Here is a 20,011-nt window from a genome sequence, read left to right as displayed (position 1 = left end):
ACTAATTATACATCGGAACCACCTTTAAATCAAAAAAATTCAATCAGGAAAGAAATTAGCTACAGATATAGGTAGCTGAGGTTTACAAAATAAAATGAGAAAAAAAAACATTTTCAAAAAAAGTTCGGGAAGCACTGTCGTAGAGTCAAATGTTTTTTTTTTTACATTTTCTTAGGTAATGTGGGAGTCGAATCCAATCAGTATTTAGGTCTGCACTCGAATTATACCACGTGAATGTTAACGGTGCTATTTGTTTTTTCCTAATACGGGCTACATCGTGTAAATTTGAATTGATGTTTAAGGAATTTCGCTATATTGGAACATGGAACTGCTTATGTCAGTAGTTCTCAAGCTGTGCGTCGTTTCAATTTTCCAAGGGCGTCGCAAAATAGTTCGGTTTCGTGGCTTTTTGTTCTTGTATCAATAAACACAACTTTAATAATAAGTTTCCCTATTAACTTTTATTTGCTGGTGCGTCGCAAGTCCAGAAAACTTTTCCAGAGGCGTCGCAACCAAAAAAAGTTTGAGAACCACAGGCTTATGTAATAGGGTGAATACAGAAACGGGTTTGAAAAGCCAAACATAAAAAATACATGGTTTGAGTGTGAAAAAATGTCAAGACCATTTTTTGTGCACTTCACAAAAAACAAATCCGGTTTAGGCCGCAAACTTACAAAATAAATGCAAAACATAAGATCTTTGAAACCAATTAAAATTGTTCCTAGAGTATCTTCGAACTTGCAACGAAAAGATGATGCAATGTTACAAATATTTCACATATTTGTATCGTACAAAACCTCCCCAAAAACCATGTTAACAGTTGTACTAACAAGTCATGGTATGTTACATCAAGTGCCTTGTCGCCCATATCAGCCCGAAAGCGTTAAGCGAACGCGAGCTTGGAAACAGATCGTTAGCATTCGGTTACCTGATCATGTTAAGACAGCTGTTACGGTGGTCGAAGTGATAGCAGGAACGCCGAAGGTCAAGCCACCGTAGCGAAACATCGGCGCCAGACTGACGCCTTTGCGGTAAAAGCGACATCAAAGTGCCGCTAAAATCTGCGCCGAACAGATTCCAGCTCTATCCCTGCGGTTGAGAGCGAGGTTGGATTTACGACGGGTTTATCGGCAAAACTACGCGGATTTGGCGCTGTATTAAGCTTGTTGGGCGTTCTAAAAAGTCGTAAATTTGCCTCATGTTTTCGACAATTTAAAAAAGACAAAGGTGCTTACGTTGTTTGCATTGGTGACATCACTTTTGCTACAAACGCTGTCAATATTTGCTGCGAACTTTTATTTCAAGATTGTGGAAAATTTTGGCGCAGACAAAACTTTGCTACGATAATTTAATAATTTACAAAGATTGGGTGGCAAATTTTCTACGCCGAACAATAATGTGTCACGTTCTAAAGTCATTATGCGTCCAACCTTATCAAGGCGACCATCGCGCCAAGTTTGTTCTCCCGAGATTTTCCATCAATTATCATCTCTCACCATCTCGACCGGGCTCCGGGGAAAAAATGCCGGCGCCGACGCTTTGTGTGCTACCGAGTGAGGTGGGATGACGAAAAAAGGCGAACAGGTGGTTCGTGGCGCCAGCCAGCCGGCGTTTTTCGCCCAGCACACCTATCTCTTACCGACAGGAGGCTTACTTTAACGCCGGTGTGGTGTTTGCTAGCCTGTGCCATCGTAGACGCAATCGTCTGCGCGAGTCAAGCCGGCGCCTGCCCGAGCGGATTTGGCCAGGCTCTGTTTGTTTATCGATTTGTTTGTCGATCGATTATTTGCGCCGGCTCGCTGAACGCCACTTCCGACTGGGGAATAGGGAGAGAACAGCTTGGCCAGTCTTGACAGGGGCTGACGCGTGTGCAACTTGTTTATTGTATCGCCGATGTTACGTTTACAAAAGTCACAACACATGTTGGTGAATTACGAATAAAATTGTTTTGTACAGTTGTGGCTGTCTTAACCCATCTTTACTTCACTTTGTCAATTTATATTCACCTTTTGTATCTCCGCTCCACACTTCCGTTATTTTGTAAACGAAGTCAGATCGAAGTGCAAAAGATGAGGTTTTTATTCGAAAGTTCACTTGTACTTCGCATTGTAATTTTTTCATTCCATTTTTTGTGTTGGAAATTTTGATTATATTTATTTTTAAACACAAAAACGAAAAGCAAAAGAGATTGGTGTTACAAGTGATCTATCTCTGTTTCACACTTTTTTACAAACAAGGTTAGGTAAAACTTTTTTTTTAAACACATAAAATCGATTTTCTGAATATCCAAAAATAATTACGGACACAAAACAGTATTAATAATTTGTGTTCGGTTTATGTCAATTTACACTTTGAGATTTAAAATATTTTGACCCAGCGACAGTTTGCTACAAACTACACCTTCCATTCGATGCGGTTACTTCCCAAATCAAGTCATTGAAGAATTTTTCCCAAGTCCGAGCACCCGACCCTCTTGAGCGGTCATTTAATCCCATCCGCCCGCAACAGAATTCCTCTTAACTGTCCCTGTAGCCGCACTCAAGTTTCCAAGCTGCTCAGAACTTCGTCGCCTGCTTGCCGTGACCTTTGAACCTGCCTTGCTGCCAGGCAACTTGGGACGACCCAAGGAGGCTGCGTAACGACAGGAAAACCATTCAAGTGTCTTCGTTTCGCCTCAATGTCAATAAACCTTTGACATCAGGAAGTTTTTTTGCTTTACCTGACGCCGAATGAGCAGGTTTAGGTAGAGATTTTTATGCAATCTAAATTACACGAATTTGTTGGTGGAAAAACAGGTGAAAAGGAGAGAGAGGGTTTGGATGATTTCCGAATGAAAACAACATTTGAAATGGAATTTATGTCTCGGAAAGTGAAGGGGTTTCGGTTGGCAGATCGGCATGCACGTGAATTAAATTAAATTGTCTGGTTTACCACTTGAACTGCATTTAAGACGAAAGTTTGTTCAATTTCGTGACAAGAGACTCGTTTTTGATTTTTGACAAAATGTCCGTTAATTTCCCACCTCATGTTTCAACAAAAATTGCTTAAACTGCACGTTTAAGTAATGTGTTGTTCATTTTTGCTTTTCTTCGTGATTAATATCGCAGCTTTCTGCAGTTCATTAAAATTTTCACGGTTCCATCCATCATTGGCAAATATCCCGATTCATCCCAATACCTGTCAAATACCGAACAAGCAACAGTTTCAGGCAATTCCTTCCACCGCACCGATGTAGTGACACAAATACGAGCTAATCCTCGTTAAAGCGCGCTAATCGTGACGGCGCTGCCACATAACACACATAAAGTCGACACAGTTTATTATTGTTTATGATCGCGGTGTCAACCGTGGCGCCGGGAAAGGAGCCACCAGGCTGACCAACGCTGCGCGCAACCGACCCTCCAGTCTGTCTGCCTCCGCCGTAGAATGCCGGAACTTTTCGTGGGAGTTCACACTTGCAGTGTAACCGCTGGTTGTAAAATTTGTTGCCCGCGGAGACGCACATAGCGTACGGCCTTGTGTTGTTCTGATGAGACCGACAGCCGGGCGCCCATAGACAAAATTAACACACCTCTGCTGTTGATTGAGGTGTTAAGGAGCCTTAAAACAGAAACCACGAGTGCTGTAAAAATACACCTCGGTTTACGTAATACAAGTTACGTAGCTCTATTCGGAAGTGTGGTAACCTAAAATATGTTTCTCATTACAATATCTTAATTTCTTTGCCAACGTATGTTTTGATTGCTTTAAGCTCCATCTTTTTGCCATGTCTATGTTTATGGGGTTTGTTTAGTCAATTTATTGTGCTTTTTATGAAAAAAGTAGGTTTGTGACTTATGGGCACAGCTTAGCCTTCTGGCATCCAAGTCTAACAAGCTTGGCATTTTAGGTTTACAAGTTTCTGCCACTGTAATTTAGCAATGTAAATCTGGGTTGTCAAGATTTTTTGTCTTCACTGTGATCTTTAATGCAGTGGTCGGCAACCGCCGGTCCGGGGCCGGTACCGGTTCGCGAGGAGTTCGTTACCGTTCCGTATAATTTTTCATGTAAAATGCTATAAAACATTTTGTCCATGTATCCCGGGCATGATAAACTAATTTAAGTGTTTTGAAGACCGGTCCGCGATAAAATTTTAGTTTCAAAACCGGTCCGCAGTGCAAAAAAGGTTGCCGACCCCTGCTTTAATGGATCAGGAACCACAACCAAATGCTTTGTCGTTTTTCTCATGTATTTTAGCAGCTAAAAAAGTATCAGCACCGGTCAAGTATAAAAAAAACATGAAAGAAATAGAAATAGCAGAGTTGGAAGGAACTTGAACGGAACGCAGTTGGTTATTGCAAAAAAATCGTGGCAAAAGGCTTCACGTGTTCGAAAAAAACTGCTACTCAGCATAGTAGATACTCTAACTGCATAGGCACAAAACACACCGCCACCCAGCGGTCACTGAGCGCTCACATCCGGGACTCTGGACGGCGTCGAGGTCACGTGTTCAGAGCTTCGTTCCTCGGAAGCACAAGTTTCCGGCACAGTCGTATGTTTAACTGTCCCATGATCCGATATACTAGTCCTGTTAGTGACATCTTCCAATACGTCGATCCGCTCATCCACTGTTTCGACGTCGACCTCCGTCGCTTTCTCACTTGTGACGTCAGACATCATGACGTCATCGGATGCACAGTTTGAATCTTCGAATTGTTTGTTTGGGGAATCGTCGCTGGATTTCTGGCGTTCGTAGTTCACCATTTCCCATTCGATTTGAGCTTTGTTGCTTTTTCGCCGGCTTCGGGCTCGACTTTCGGCCTGAGTATAGAAAAGAATTGTTGTAAAAATGCATGTCAGCAAATTTTACTGCATCATGGACGCAAATGTTAGTGATACTTTTCAATGCAGAAAGAATTCAGTGATATGGTAATACTTGGTTTGAAGAAACACTTAATTTGGAAGTGTGGGTTGTTTAAATTGAGTGTGAAATTATTTTTAGTTGGTCACGGTGTGACTTCTATGTTATCAACCAGATGAAAAGATTAGATATTTACCTGCAAAACTCGGGTGCATTGATCAACTCCTTGCGAAAACGGCGTGGTTTCGTCCCGACCAGCAAGAACAGAAAGAGTACGAATGTACGAACAAGCGATTCTGGAAAACAACAAGAATATAAATTATTGCAACCCTCCTAAAAACCGATAGCATCACCAAAAATGTTAAATATATTTGATGTATGTAACAAAACTACATGATTTGATCGGTTTAGACAACATTTCAGAAGCATGAATTGAGTAATTTTAAATTATTTCATGATGCACAGAAATGGACTGATTAAAATCTAAATCTTGAGGATTTTTGACAAATATTATTGCACACAATTTACCTTAAAATGGCAAGTTTCGACAGTTTCTGGTTACATGAGTAACTCGGAACTTGTGTACGAAGTTCGTCAAACGCCGAACTGATCGTGTGAACTCGGGTTCGTTCACGCGCGTTCGCAACCAATCGCCGTTCCCGAGTTAGATTCTTGTAGCTGGCGGACTTAGGACAGCCTGAAACCCCGTCAAGAGAACTTGTTTCGCCCAATGTTGAATCGTCAAAATCCTGCTAAAAAAACAAAAACAATTTTCTTGATACATCACTCCTGAAATTGTAACAAAGGGCATGAAGTGTTACTAATATATGTAGGAACATTTTTTGTAGTATAAAATCGTGAGAAAAGCTGAACACTGATTTATTTATTTACCTCTGTGATTGGATGAGGTTGCTCTTTCTCAATCAGAACTTTTTTAGTTGGGACACTCGTGTCTATCACCTTTGACTTCCGTGGTTCTGAAATAGAATTTGCATTTTAATCATTTATTAACCAACGTTGGTAACATGTATGTAATTTAACGTAACGTGTTTGAACCGACACTTTTAAACATGCAATGTAAATGAAAACTTTCTTACCTGTGGTTTTGTTTTTCGTTCGTTCAGTTTTCTTGTCGCTTTTCTTTCTTTCCGATCTCGCTTTAGGTATAGCACCCTTTGATACACTGGGTTTGTTTAAAAATGGCGGAATTCTGCCCTGGTCTTCTATTGGCGGTGGTCTGTGAAGTTGCTCGCCACTGTTGCTGCTTTGTTTCACTCGAACTGGTGTAGTGGGGCTGCGAGCTCGATCACGTGGCTCACTACGGCGTTTCTCATTGGTCAGTTGGCGATCGGCAAGTCTCTCCATCGTGTCACGTGGATTCGATGCTGGAACTGGGTGCTTAGGTGGATTGCCTTGCGCGAGAAAGTTTGATGAGTTCTGTAGGTGCTGCAAGGCTTGCATGTGCTCCATGGTTAACCCGGGTAGCAGGGGAAATCCCCCTAGAGCAGTTGGGGCCGGGAAGAGCGACGACATCGCTGCTGCGTTGGTTTGGGCAGCGATCATTTCACGCAAGAGCATTGGGTTAGCGAGGTAGGAGTTGGCCCCCATCAGAAAGGGATTAACCCCAGCTGGGTTAGGTTGGGGCATCGGAGGAATCCCGAAAGGCATACCCATCCCAGGCAGAGCAAACGCGGCGGGGTTGAAACCGAATGGGGACGGGTAAGGCATTGCTGAGGGGAACCCTGGGTTGTGTACATACGGTACTCGAACCTGATTGGCTCCTGCAGAGTCACCTGATTCAGATGACGTGTGTCGCGATCGTTTTACTCCTGACAGCGACCTCCTGCGGATAGTATCCGACATGTCGGCAGGGGCATCATGACGTTGTGGCGACGTGTCGTGGGATCTACGTTTTCGGTTGTTTAAGGCGGGCTCGTCGTAACTGTTGTTAAGTTCACTGTCTTTTTCCGATGATACGCGAGAAGGTAAAGGTCCATTTCGTTTGTAGGCGTGAAAGGCAGTTTTCTTGTCACCGTGTAAGGACGAAAGTTTGTTACTCTTCCTGGGCGGGGTTGAAGACTGCGAGCTGCTGTGGCGCTTCCTTCTATGCTCCTGTGGTAAGTTTTGTTCTTGGACGTTCTCTGGTTGGGCCTTGGCACTTGACACAGCTTGGGCTGCCTTTGCCTCATGAACGGCTGTCGGACTTTCGGGGGAATGTACTGGCGACGTTTGACCTTGCGTCGACCTTGTAGCTGGGTGCAAAGGCCCCATGCTTGGCGCCTTGGTAGGAATCGCGGGCCCGGTACTTCGCGTCTGATCGAGACTATATTTAAACTGCGGGTCCATTCCACCACCAAAAGCGGCATACATCTGGCGCAAGATGTCACTTGAACCCGGAAACGATCGACTCGTTTCGTTGGTGGATTGCTGAGCGGGTTCTTGATCGGCAGCTTCGGGGCTCGGGGGAAGAGAACCGCGGCCAAACAACATTCTCTTTTTTAGCGGGTGCGAGTTTTTGCATGCTGAAGGCGGAGTCTTCCTCGTGGTCTCGACCTCAGGACGGTTCGACCTTGAAATGACCCCTGACTTGCAAGAGTTGTTGTTGACATTGATTCTTTCGGCGTCAGGGTTGCGCTTGGCAGGTGACGGGTCGCTGATCTGATGCTGATGCTGTTTGTCGGATTTTATTGATTCGTCTGATTTGGTTCCGGAATCGGTTGATGGACTCCGGCGTTCAAACTGAAAAAACGTTGTATTTAAGAACTAAGGTTGTAGTTTATACACTCCACGGAAGCTGATTGATGTTAGTCTTTGGAACTGTCTGATCCAAATTTTGTCAAAATTTTGAGTTTTTGGAAACAAAATATGCGCGTTTTCATATTTATTTTCAGTTACTAGAAACGATTCCAGTAAATAATTTCGCATTTGAATAGAACGAATAACATATTTTTCAAATAAACAGCCAATTCTGAAAATGTAACAAATTAAAGTTACTTAGCCTATACTCTACTCTTCTTTAGATTTTAAAGTACGATGAAAAAAATGTAAGTTTAAATGTTTGCTTACGGGGCGGAAGGCTGGAGCGTAGCATTCATAACCTGTGGTTTCTGGCGAGCTGCTTTCCGACAAGTGTGACTCCCTGCAAAATAACCACATACGTCACCAAACCATATCCACGGCAACGTGACATCAAAAATGGTACAAAATACTTGATCTTGGCCATCGATAATCTCACCTTGGAATATGTGGCTTGTACAGGTCACTGTGCGGAAATGACGTAGCTACGCAAGCTGGCATGACGTCACTGGTGACTTCGTAAGGGTTGATGATGTTTGCGTGAAGCTGTGACGTTAAATATTTCATAGTTTTAACATCGACGTATAAGCTATTGCTGCCAGGCATAATATCAAGTTTATAGAGCTCTTCTGGCAAATGTATTTTATTCTGACGTTTCGACGTCCTATACAGGTCGCCTTCATCAGGGTAAATAACAGTGAATGCGATTAGTAGGCTACTGTGCACGAAAAACAAAGGAATATGAATGAAGCAAGCCTCACGTTTTATCGAGCTGCGGATGTTTGTCAAAGGCCAAGTTTTTATCTAACGCCCTTAATCCTAACTTCCCGGCACCACTTGAGTGGTAAGTGTTGCTCAGATAAGTTTAGGCGATACGCTTTGGGGCTCAGGAAAAGGGAGATCACCCCCAACGACGTCTTGTTGTCGGGCTTCCTACTTCAAGTAAGATTAATGCGGCAACCATTTTTTTTTATATCGACGGTCTGCTTTACAAAGCGTGCCTGAGCTACCACGTCAAATGACAGAACTATTGAAATCACAACAATTGCAAGTAGGTGTAATGTCGTAACACACTACAGGAATCAGCCTGTGTAACAATTGCAAGTAATTTGATAAGGCCAGCTATAATGGACGATTCTTAAATATTTAAAGCACTTACCTTTTGAGAAGCTGATGTCATAGCAGGTGACGACGCGTCTTCGAACACCATAGATTGTTACGTCATAAATCCAACATTAGTGTGGAATCACGTAATATTTCACGTTGCAAGTATTTCTGATTTTTAACAATAATTTCTGATGCTGAAAGCAGTAAATGACCAAATATTAGAATAATGCCGATATTTAATCAACACTGCAATATATCCATGTGTGCAAACGGAGTTCCTGCTTCGAACTAAATTTGCGTAACTACTCTTAAGGTTTTTGAAACTTAAAAATGATCGAGAGATTCCTAAGCGTCTGCCGGCTATCTTACTTCCAATCTCCGCTGACCTTGTTGCGTTGGCCCATGTCCTGATATCTCCATTGGGCGTTAATTGCTATTTGGCACCACGCTAACGCTGCACATTAACAGTCTGCCAACAACCTGTCATGCAAATGACTACCCTTCTTCAAGACGCAAGACATTGCTTGCAACAGATGCGTAAAAAGTGACTAATCCTTACGAGTCTCTTCACCTGCTGCATAATGCAAGGTTCAGGTCACCTGGGCATTCGGGCAGGCACACTGACACTGACAGCTGCTAGTTTCGTTTCGCTACAACCTGTTGCTTTTGGTGATCTGAGGGCCCTCTTCACAGCTTTCTGTGGCGGGATCAGAGCGCTTCATAAAACTATTTTCACATCAAATTAATTTCGCCTTTTTCCCGAACGTCTTGCCATCTGTCACTCACCAGCATTTCTCGCCGACGACACCAAGTCTGCTCTCGTCCTGCGCCTTTCTCTTTCTTTCTCCCACTCGCTCGTCGGCGCAACTCCCACGCCGGCTAATTGATGTCGCTCGCTTGGGCAAAGCGATGCTCTGATTTCGTGAAAATTCTTAAATTCCGCTTCGACAATGGCGAGGCATAACGCCGGGCTGGTGTCGGCTTTATTCGTGTGAATGAAGCCACTTTGATGCGCTGTGTTTTAACACCTTCAGCGTTAACTACTTAGCGCTTTCAATAGCGCTTTGTCGTCCCCAAGAACTTCCTTAACTTCTGTTGTAGTAATTTACGAATAAAAGCGAGTTAAGTGGAGAGCAATAAACAGATGACAAAACCACATCTTCATGGCTATTCAGGCTTTTCTAAAACCTTTATTAGCTCTGATTTTAAGGTTTATAGCAAGTGCATTTCCGCATTGAAATTGCTTGAAAATTTCTCGACACGAATATTAGGTTTCATGATGTCAAGGCTATTACGTAGTTTAGTGACTGACTTCGCCTTTTTTTGCAAAACAATGAGCACATGCGTGACGGCAAATTGAATATTACAAGCTCTTTCAACCGGAATTAAATCAACACTTTAAAATCTACTACACCTGTAGAGATAAAAAATTATGTTAAACACGAAAAAGCTGTTTCAAAATGTTTGACAAAAATTGAAACAAACATATCTTCAAGTCAATCCCGAGTTGATTGTTATTAAGCGGCAGCACAAGCGTTCACTGCAGCAGTCATAATGTGATTAGGAACACTTGTTTGGCGCAATGAGTGCGCGTTGGGCAGCTGGTCATTGGGTCGTTATTGACGGCTGTTACATTCAAGCCGAGGATTCCAATCTTTCTGCCAGATTAGTGTTTCCTGCCCGACAGACTTTGCCACAATAGGCACACTATCCATTGGTATATTCGCGTTGAGATTAATTGACTTGAAATTCATGTAGCATCGATAAGACGAAAAGCTGACAATTAAATTTTGAATATTATTACCGTTACAGCTATATGAGGACAAATAAAAGAACTTGAAGAAATTACGATTGTTTTGCGTACTTGCATGTGTAGGTACACTTCTTTTTTATGGCAAATTAATACAAAAAACTATCACCATCCGCCAATAAACCTTCCCAAAAACATGGTTTATAAATTGTGCAAGGTTGGAAATGTCAGGTGCTTTGGTTGGGAAATTCACCTGTTTAAGTCCGCTCAATTAGTTGACAAGGAAAGCCAGGAGTAATATTTTACCTAATCGATACGAAAAACCCCAAGCAAATGTCCATCTGGCAGTGAAACCGAAAAATACGGTGCCTGGTGAGCTGCGGTAAGCACGTAACGACTCTTGTTGATTTAAGTAGTGTCAGGTCGATGAAGCAGCTGGTCGGGGCATTTCTGTTTTGGTTGCTGTCTTATTTTTAAACCCGCTTGGGAATTGTAGCAGTGCAGGACATCTGTCGAGCAGCCGCCGAATGCGTTACCAGCCAGCGTAATAACAACGTCGCATCTGTTCATGTGGCTCTCGCCCCAACCGCGCTCGTCATGTTTATATTCCGCTTGCTGAAGATGTCCCAACGTATCAACACCGGGCTTACGCTTGTTTGCTTAATTTTAGTCCTACTCCCTGGCGAAAGCAAAGACCCTAATTAAACGCAAGCTTTATGCGCAGTGTTGGACCCAACAAGCTCCTGGCCGAAAACGTTTATATTAGGCTAAACACATGTTTAAAAACACCACTACGTTTAAAATTTAACATGTGTGTTTGTTTCATAAAATCAAAATTGCGAATAGGGCAGTGGTTCCCAATCTTTTTCAACGAATTCCCCCCCTTAACGAATTAAAACATTTTCTTTCCTCCCTAATTCACTAAATAGTAGATGGCAAACCGTACAAAGATTATTTAAAATTGGTTCTTTAATCAACTTCACATGTCATTTTTCCCAGAGCTAAAGAGTCTAATTACAAACAACACGTAAAAGTTAAAGCAAATTCCTCCCCCCAATTTATAAGATTTCTTCCCGATTGGGAACCACTGGTTTATGGCGTTTGGATAGTTGAAGTGAAGAAAACACCTGCTTTGAGTTTGCAAAAACAGATTTGCCATCTAGTCTATATGATTCACACAAACACAAAGATCTCTGGAGAATCCCGTGAAAAAATAAGAATGTGTCATCAGTAGCCCGCGCGGCAAAACACACCACGGCGTGTTAACGATATTGGACTACACGCACTCACTCGCTTGGCCCTGGCACATATCATCTGTTTGTTTACAAGCGAGAGGATGGGAGGCCAGGAATGCCCAATGCGGCCCGGTCGGCGCCGAAACGGCGTCCAATCCGTCACGGTCCATTTGTGACCAACTTCAGAATCGCAGGTGTGTGACGTCAATATTTTTCACAACTAAATTATTTTTTCAACTTCTACCACGTAGACCGAAGTCACTTGCGAATAGGTTATGACGTAACACACGTATGGGGCGACACTGTTTTTCACGATTAAAATTGTTATTGTTGCCTTATTCTGCAACGCAGATGGATACACGCTAGCACATTGGGTATGGCGTAGCAGACGCAATCTCCAATTTGGCATTGGAGCGATTGTTTTCGAATAGTTTTCTTGTTTTCTGGCGTGGCTGAATGCTGCAAAGCAATACTGCGCGCTATTTCGCGATACAAAATTCTAATTATGGTAGCAATTGAACAAGAGCTAAAAATAGTCCAATCAAATGAACTTGTGTAACCCAATTGCTTGTTGATGAGTAAGTGCATCATTACATGCATGTGGGACTCGTTTCAATGGGTTTGTGTTGTTTGGCATGCGTTGTTTTCTAGACGTGGACAAAAAAGTGAAACATGTTGATAAAATTAAAACACCGACAAACTAAACTACTAATGCTCACCGTTTGACCTTTGATAGAGTTTAAAAAGATTTTAACAAAATATTAGGGCTCACAATGTTTTACTGTGCTATTGCAGATAGGATTTGATGCCGTTCTTTGCAGAATTTTGAAGTTTATAAACATGATTATTAAGCATCGTTTCCGTAACTTGCCACCTTCGTCGAACATAAAATGATAAGTGCAGCACAAACACTTTTTAATCAAACTCAGTATTTAGTGCTTGCATTTATATAACACTTAAGTCTCCAAACGGGTTTTCGTGGGTGACATTTATTATGCGTAAGTATTTTGGATAGCCCTGTTAGCAACTAAAGAAAATTACACGTTTTCCCGAGCGAGGCAATTAAAACGTCAAGGCAAAAATGGTTACACCTTATGACGGATTGTTTTCATCTGCGTGGTGGGTCTAAACGGGAATTCATCGTAATCCAAGATTAACGACAGTTTCAAACAGCATCATATTGCGCCGCAAAAATCAAAGCCTGCGACGATTAAGACCGGCGACACGTTATATTTTCACGCACTTAAACGCCCACTAATGCACCAAGCGCCAAAGAAGCGAGAGACGAACTTGATAATTGTCGGTTGCCAGAGGTTTTGTATCTCGCCAGACCGCTTGGCAATTTCCAGTTTGATCTTCGCGTTTTTGTTTGCGCTTTGTCGTGAACGCGCGACTCGCTGGCGCCTGCCCTGTGCATCGTATGGGAGGTTCACCACCTGCCTTGCCCGTAGCCAACCAATATTCGCAGTGTTTACCATCACTCGTTGCCCAAAAGCAGCTGTTCCCTCCACGCGGTGGCTGTCTTCCCTCGCATCCTCCTCCTGTTTGTTTCTTCTTTACTCCTGCGCGCCGCCACTCAGGCGCCAGTCTGTCGTGAAATTTCAGAGCTGCGCGGCTCGGGCATTGCGTGGTGAAGATCAGAACAGTCTCTGTATTTATCTTCGCTTCGCTCTTTGTTTGACAAATCGGCCTTCGCCCCATTGTTAGCGGCTCTGACGGATCGCGCGGGGCGCCAGCTTGTCTGAGGCGCGCCAGAAACAAAAGCAAAATCTGTTCGAGGCGCTGGCAGCCGCGCGTTAAAACCCCGCTCTAAAATAATTCCGACCGGTTATCGTTTCTCACGTGGTCAATTGACGACTGTTACGTCACAAGGGAGCTACGTCACGACGGTAAAACTGACCGCCCCATGTAGGTCCCCGATGACACAAAGATAAATTACTCACACTCGGTGATATATGGCTTATTCCCTTTGTTTCGTTGCCCAACTTTTCACGTCTTGTGATTTGCACGTAATCCATTTGTTTACAATTTGCCTCGACCATTCTGATTAACTTCATCTGCGTCTTTGGGCAGTTTGCATTAAAAGATTTTTTACGTGAAAAAAAATTCACGCGTTTCCGCTCGCCTGGCATGAAATACAAATCTGAAAAGTGGCATTGATGCCAATAAATTGACTTTTTTGAATCATTTTTTTAATTTCCAAGAGATGCGGACATAACGTAACCATCGTTGCAGAACGTTAACACTTTAACGAATTATGTTAAAGACAAAATGAAATGTTATACTTATGGAGAAAATTAAATTGTTTCCTAAAAAATAATTTCGACTTTGAATGTTGTTAAATGTGTGTTACAGAAAAGATTGTAACATTTTCACGACAGCAGCTGTGTAGGCTACCTGCCATTAAACTTGTTCAAACACAATAAAGCGCCCCGCTCTCATAAATCGCCGATTCCAACGCAAAAATTCGTGATCAGAACAAAACTGGAAACAACTCGATAGCGACACCTGGTGAGTGTAATTTTTGATTTTATAACAGGCCGGATTTTGTTGCAACGAAACAGTAAAGCAGAAATTGTGAGTAATAGTAATTCTTAATACCTTTACGAATTAGGGAATGCGAAACACTAAATTGGCTTTGTCATAATTGAAGAGTTGACATAATAAAAGGGCTTGTTTGTTTTTAATAAATCCAGATACACTGTGACAAACGCAAGATAATCTGTTGTACGGTCACATACTTTTAGCTTGTTTGTCTGTTTGAGTTTTATCCTCGGTGTACGGGTAAATCCACTGCCGAGCTGCCTACCTCATTACAGGTCCAATTATTTTTTAATTTCGAGTTTTCAAGAGTTGTAATTGACTTCAGTTTTGTTTAACTCACCAGGGTTTCGCTAATCGCTCTTCCAGCAATTTTTGTTGTAAATAACCGACGTTTTGACGTCCCATGCAAGACGCCTTAATCAGGATATTGGCATATCTTGCAAGACAAATTTTCTTATTTATAATCAAAACACCTGGAAGGCCAATACTTGTTTTTACAGTATAGGCCTGGCAACAATATCTTATTTTGGGTTTCACAAAGTTAGAGCAGTGTCGCCTAAACATCTTGCTCGAGAAAACACAGTGGTTGAACGGAATAGAACCCACGACCTTGTGAACTCAAGGCTGCTTTTTATCCAAAACAAACTTTCAGAAAGCTCGTTTTTACAGTGAATGCATTGTATACTCTACAACAGCAAACGTACGCATGGATTTAATACGCAAAAGTATCGGTATTACAAAAGCCGTGTTGGAGTTCGACCCATAAGTTTGGGAAGACCGGTAGGAAATCTCTATCGGTTTAAATCATTTGAAGGTATCTATTTTCGTCGGAAAATTACTGAAAAATATTTAGAACTATACTGGAAATAGAAAGTTTAAATTATCTGTTTTTGCATAATAAACATTTAAGCCGAAGCCCGATCCAGACATTCATAAACAATTGCAACGCCGACCATTTTTAAACAGTCCTGATTTTTCTTTGGTTCACCTTTTTTTGAAAACAATCGGTGTGTGTGTGTATTTCCTTCTTAAAAGCTGAACAAAAAATGTGATGCAGTGGAATAATCAACTGTCGTGACAAGACCACAAACGAAAAATGATCAAAGGAACCGAATTGTATTTAACGCACAAAATTTTGATAAATTTTCTTTCATTTTTTGAGTTGAACGTATACAGTGAAGTTTTAAACAAACACAAATTTGAACAAATGTCGTAAAATAGCACAGACATTTCATAACAAATGAACATATCACGTAACAATAACGTACAAATAAAACGAAATTTTCATTAAAAGCTAAGCCTAACGCGACGGGCAGTTTGGGAGCTAACATTCCGGTTACAATTTAATGTAAAAGGAACTCGCCCAAATAAAATTAGGACATAACCGGCAATGGCAGTGTCCGTTGGGTGACTATTGCATGTGAATGTTTTTGTAAATTTCAATATCGCAAGAAACATATTTTACGTATATACTGGTGTAAATTTTAGCAGTAAAATATACGAATAAAACAAAGTTAAAATCAACAGTGCACGACATTAATGTCAATACAACTTCTGACATAAACAACGAACACATCAATTGGCGTTTCGTTGTGTGAGGAACCAATTACAGCGCATATAACATTTTGTAGCGCTTCATATAATGTTATTTATGTTGATTCATTTTACCAAGGAAAAATCTCAAAACAAACGAGTCACAAAATTGGCTGCAATAAAACTCCAAGATAAAATTTTGATGGCAAAAAGTGTAAAATGTAACCAACTAAAAACACAAACACAATAAAATTATAATAAGGTCAAACTTTAGGGCGAAAAAAGAACGGATGGTTGATAGCTTCCATAGCAGTGTATCTGGTTTTAGGGTTTACATCAAGCAAATGCGTCAGTAATTCAAAGGCAGTGTCTGGGATATTAACAGCTTCAAATCCTCGTTGGTCATGTTCAGTTGCAGGTTGGGGTTCTTCAAGACTAGAAGCCTCAATTTTCTTGATTCGACGGGGAGATTTGCGTAAGTTTGGTCCCTGATTGCCTGTTGGAAAAATAGCTTAGTCAGTTCTTTGGTCTGCCACAACGTTTCTGCGTTAGATGTTTGTGGGATTCGAATTACAAATCAAACAAGAAAATTCGATAAAACTTGTTATGTCCTAAAGTGCTTTATGTACTTGATTAAAAACAATACTACCGACAATGTACTGCAAACATTTTATTGCATTTTTTAAAAAAGGACAACAACAGAAATTATTGAAATATCTACCGTACAATGCTGTTACTCTTAGTTCTCTTACAGGACTTTTTTTAATTTACCTTTTCGGACATTTGTAGGCAAGTTTAGTACAGAATGGCCACATTAAGACGAACAGTATAACTTTTGTACAAAAGCACTCACCAGCTATAGATTTTTCATCGGGATTCCTTTTCAAGCTCATCACAACTCCTTGCAAATTATACCCAGAAAAATTGGATGAAATCGTAATTTTTCTTCCTACAAACCAAAACATGAAATTAATCTGATTATTTTAAAGATACTAAACACTTCCTTGCATTGATGTTAAGATTTATAAAAAAGTGAACCGCGAAAATAGTGAAGTATCATGTATTACCACAATATTTTGCTACATCTTGAATTTTCTTGCTTCCAAATAAAGTAACAATTTGCGAAAGTGATTCAATATCATTCGCTGGTCGAAAAAACGGACACCTTCCACTTAGTAGAGACAGAAAAATGACACCAGCAGCCCAAATATCCACAGCTGGAAAGCAAATCATTTTATATTACCCCATGGAGATTTTTAATTACTCCCCATTGTCATGTTTTCTTTCTAGTTTAAAATTTGGTAAAAAGTTAGATTCATTGTAAAACACAACATTTTGTAAGAAAGGGTAGATTGTAAGCTTCGTTAGAAGGCATAATTTGAATTTTGTTTATCACAAAAGTTCTATAATGTTACAGGTTTTAGTGTTTATTTTCTTTTAATCTAGCCACAGAAAAAATGTTCGATGGGTATATTACCTGTGGTTTGAGAAGGATAGCGTAGCAGAACTTCCGGCGATCGAAAACCTGCTGTGCCAGCTCGTGGGGCAACAAATGCTGGCCTGCAAAAACAAACTTTAACATCAAAAATTGGTAATGACAAAAACTACTCGAACATCGAAATATATATTGTATAATAAAATTGTAGGTAAAGCACTTTTTGGTATAACGATAAATGAATTAACCTTTGCGGTTCCCACAAATAAAAAAAATTACGAATCTGGAAAAGTAATTTGTAAAAACTAAAACTTCTACTGTAATACAGCTTACCTCGCAAGGCATTTGTAACATACAGTCAGTTTGCCAAAACAGTTACAGCGTGCAGACCCATTGCTCTTGTCACCAGTTTGACCTTTTAAACCTGTTCTGCTTGGTGCTCTGCTTGATCCATATTTTCGAATTGCAGGAAACACATCAGCAATTGTAACTTTGTTAGTTTTTTTCACACTGACAGGTGTTGACCTGTGATTGAGTTGAGGTAGCGGAGATGACAGAGATGTAAATTTTATGTCCTGTGCTCTGCATGGCGTGATTGGCTTCCCATCAATATAATTCTCTTCATTGCCATGCAACTTTCTTCTTAGAGCAAACTTTTTTTCAGCAGTCACTTGAGCTGTTTTCTTATCACAGACCTTTTTAATGGTTTCGCGCAAGTGAGGTCGCTTTGCAATACTGTTAGTTTGGATTTCTGACAGACATTTCCGTTTGACTTGTGGGGAACAAGTTCCAGTTGAGTGTCGTGTTGTGTGGCCACATGATGCAGGTTTTCGACTTTTTTGTGCCTCAATTTGGTTTAAACGTTTTCCAGGTTCAACAGGATTTGTTTTAGACTCTGTTTGTTTTGGTTTACCGCACTGCTGGGCTAAACCAAAATCAACCAGTCCTCCCCTGTTAAAACCAAGTAAATCTCATGAACATAATTTCATGCAAACTTACATTTTACAAACAAGTATCCTTTAATGGAACCTGTGTGATGTATGTATCACCTACAATTATACTGTGCACATTTTTTATGTATTGGGTTATCCTGTACAACTAAAACTAGTCTTACTTTTTCGTTTTCAGGTTAAAAAGGAAGTTATTTGGTTTAACATCTCTATGGATAGTGTCACAACTGTGGACTTGATGAAGAGCCAGAAATAGCTGCCACATGTATTCTTTTATGTCATCCATAGTCATGTTGTTTAACAAATCCTGCAAATAGTCAACAGTTAAGTGCTATTTCAACAAACAAGGTATTTTCATTACTCTCATTTAGTAAACTTGGCACGCATTGCAGATGTTAAATAGAAGTTGAACTAACCGAAAACTTTGTGTGTTCAATGTAAGGCATGATAACCACCACTTCCCCATTGTGCCGAATGCAACCCTCTACTCCAACAACGAATTGCTTGCCCCTGCAAACCAAGAAAATATTTTAATATTAGTGATTGTATAACCATGCACATGAACATTTTACATACCCTATCTCTTTTAGGCATTTGATTTCATTTTCTGTTCTTTTGGGATGAGAAGTGGAAAATATGTGTTTCAAGGCGTACAGGGGGCTTTTTTCTCCAAGTTCTTTGACAGTGGCCAAATACACATTGCTAAACGTCCCTGCAAAGTAGATAGTTTCTTTAAATGTCTTTTAACTTCCACAACATATAAAGTAAAATACGGCAATGAAAGTACTACATTTAAAATGAAATCCTTAGATTAAGTTATTCTTGTAAATACTCTTTCTGAATTTTACTCACCACAACCAATTTGCTTTTTCATGTCAAAATATTCTTTAATTTGCGGAACGCTGTCAAACAGATCTTTAAACTCATCGCTGTGATCCTTAGCTGCCTTTCTCTTTTTCGAAATGAGATTCTTTGTTTGTGGACTTCTAGCAAGTACTGGACTGGCTTGAATCCATGCCGAAGAGCTTTCATCATGAAAATCTGATAAAAGGAATGTTTAGTAAAGTAAAATTTGTAACAATACCCAGGGTAAGTAACATAGGTTTAGATACTTCAATGTTTGGTAATATGAAATTAGTACTGAACTTATATTTAAACAATGAACTGACAAGTTTTGGGTAACGTTTACTCCAAAATTTTCTGTGTGCAAATTTTCCTGACTAACAAACATTAATAAACACAATTTTTCTCACCTTCAGGTTTTAGTGGAAAAGATGCTGAAAGATTTTCATTGTTTACTGTGGGCTCATTAACAAGACTCATTGTTTTGACAATTTTTAATTAACTAAAAACGTAAATAAAATAAAACCGTTGGACCTAAAAACAGTCTGTCTATCAGAGTACAAAAAAATCCGAACTTAACCAAAAATAAAGCTATAGCTTTAGTATACTATCGCAGTACAAGTCAGATATTCTTTGTTTTTAAGACACTGAAAAAAAAAACGCACGACGATTTTACGAAAAACAGTTGTATTTCACTGAACAAGAAACACACACATTACTCTTCAACCCAGGGCTGCCACTTTTGTTTGAACGAAATCATCTAGATTTACCTCAAAAAATATCTAGAAACATCTAGATTGAAAAACAAAGCACCCAAACACGTTTCTAAGCATAAAACAATCCAATTTATTGTAACATATTAGCCAAACAACAACAACACATATGTTGTTATGTTGCAACACAACAAGGTTTTTGATATAAATTGCTCTATATTAGATGTTAAAGAAGCTTATTTCTTCCTTTTCATCAGTCTACGTT

General features: G+C 40.4%; 2 protein-coding genes across 3 annotated transcripts; both read right to left on the bottom strand.

The window, feature by feature from the left end:
* Positions 1 to 4,207: 4,207 nt before the first annotated feature.
* On the bottom strand, positions 4,208 to 9,438 carry LOC145203681 (uncharacterized). 2 transcript variants are annotated; one of them, XM_080075941.1, is made up of 8 exons: positions 8,796 to 9,438; positions 8,076 to 8,182; positions 7,907 to 7,979; positions 5,938 to 7,579; positions 5,732 to 5,817; positions 5,369 to 5,589; positions 5,037 to 5,136; positions 4,208 to 4,800 (listed from the first exon to the last, which is right to left on the bottom strand). In XM_080075941.1, exons 1-8 carry the CDS (start codon positions 8,844 to 8,846, stop codon positions 4,441 to 4,443), a joined length of 2,640 nt encoding a protein of 879 aa, XP_079932067.1. In that variant the 5' UTR covers positions 8,847 to 9,438; the 3' UTR covers positions 4,208 to 4,440. The 2 variants fall into 2 exon arrangements, with proteins under 2 accessions (XP_079932067.1, XP_079932066.1); XM_080075940.1 differs by having other exon boundaries at positions 5,369 to 5,592; positions 8,796 to 9,436.
* Positions 9,439 to 15,367: 5,929 nt separating this feature from the next.
* Positions 15,368 to 19,600, bottom strand: LOC145205097 (cell division cycle 7-related protein kinase-like). Its single transcript, XM_080077746.1, has 10 exons — positions 19,444 to 19,600; positions 19,043 to 19,231; positions 18,767 to 18,902; positions 18,607 to 18,700; positions 18,355 to 18,497; positions 17,574 to 18,191; positions 17,283 to 17,365; positions 16,873 to 17,022; positions 16,659 to 16,754; positions 15,368 to 16,301 (listed from the first exon to the last, which is right to left on the bottom strand). Exons 1-10 carry the CDS (start codon positions 19,511 to 19,513, stop codon positions 16,069 to 16,071), a joined length of 1,812 nt encoding a protein of 603 aa, XP_079933872.1. The 5' UTR covers positions 19,514 to 19,600; the 3' UTR covers positions 15,368 to 16,068.
* Between the last annotated feature and the right edge of the window lie 411 nt (positions 19,601 to 20,011).

Source organism: Phallusia mammillata, chromosome 8 (assembly GCF_965637545.1).
Source record: "Phallusia mammillata chromosome 8, kaPhaMamm4.hap1.1, whole genome shotgun sequence".
Lineage (NCBI taxonomy): Eukaryota > Metazoa > Chordata > Ascidiacea > Phlebobranchia > Ascidiidae > Phallusia > Phallusia mammillata.
Note: the sequence above shows the minus strand (reverse complement) of the source record. Positions and strands in the feature narration are given on the sequence as shown.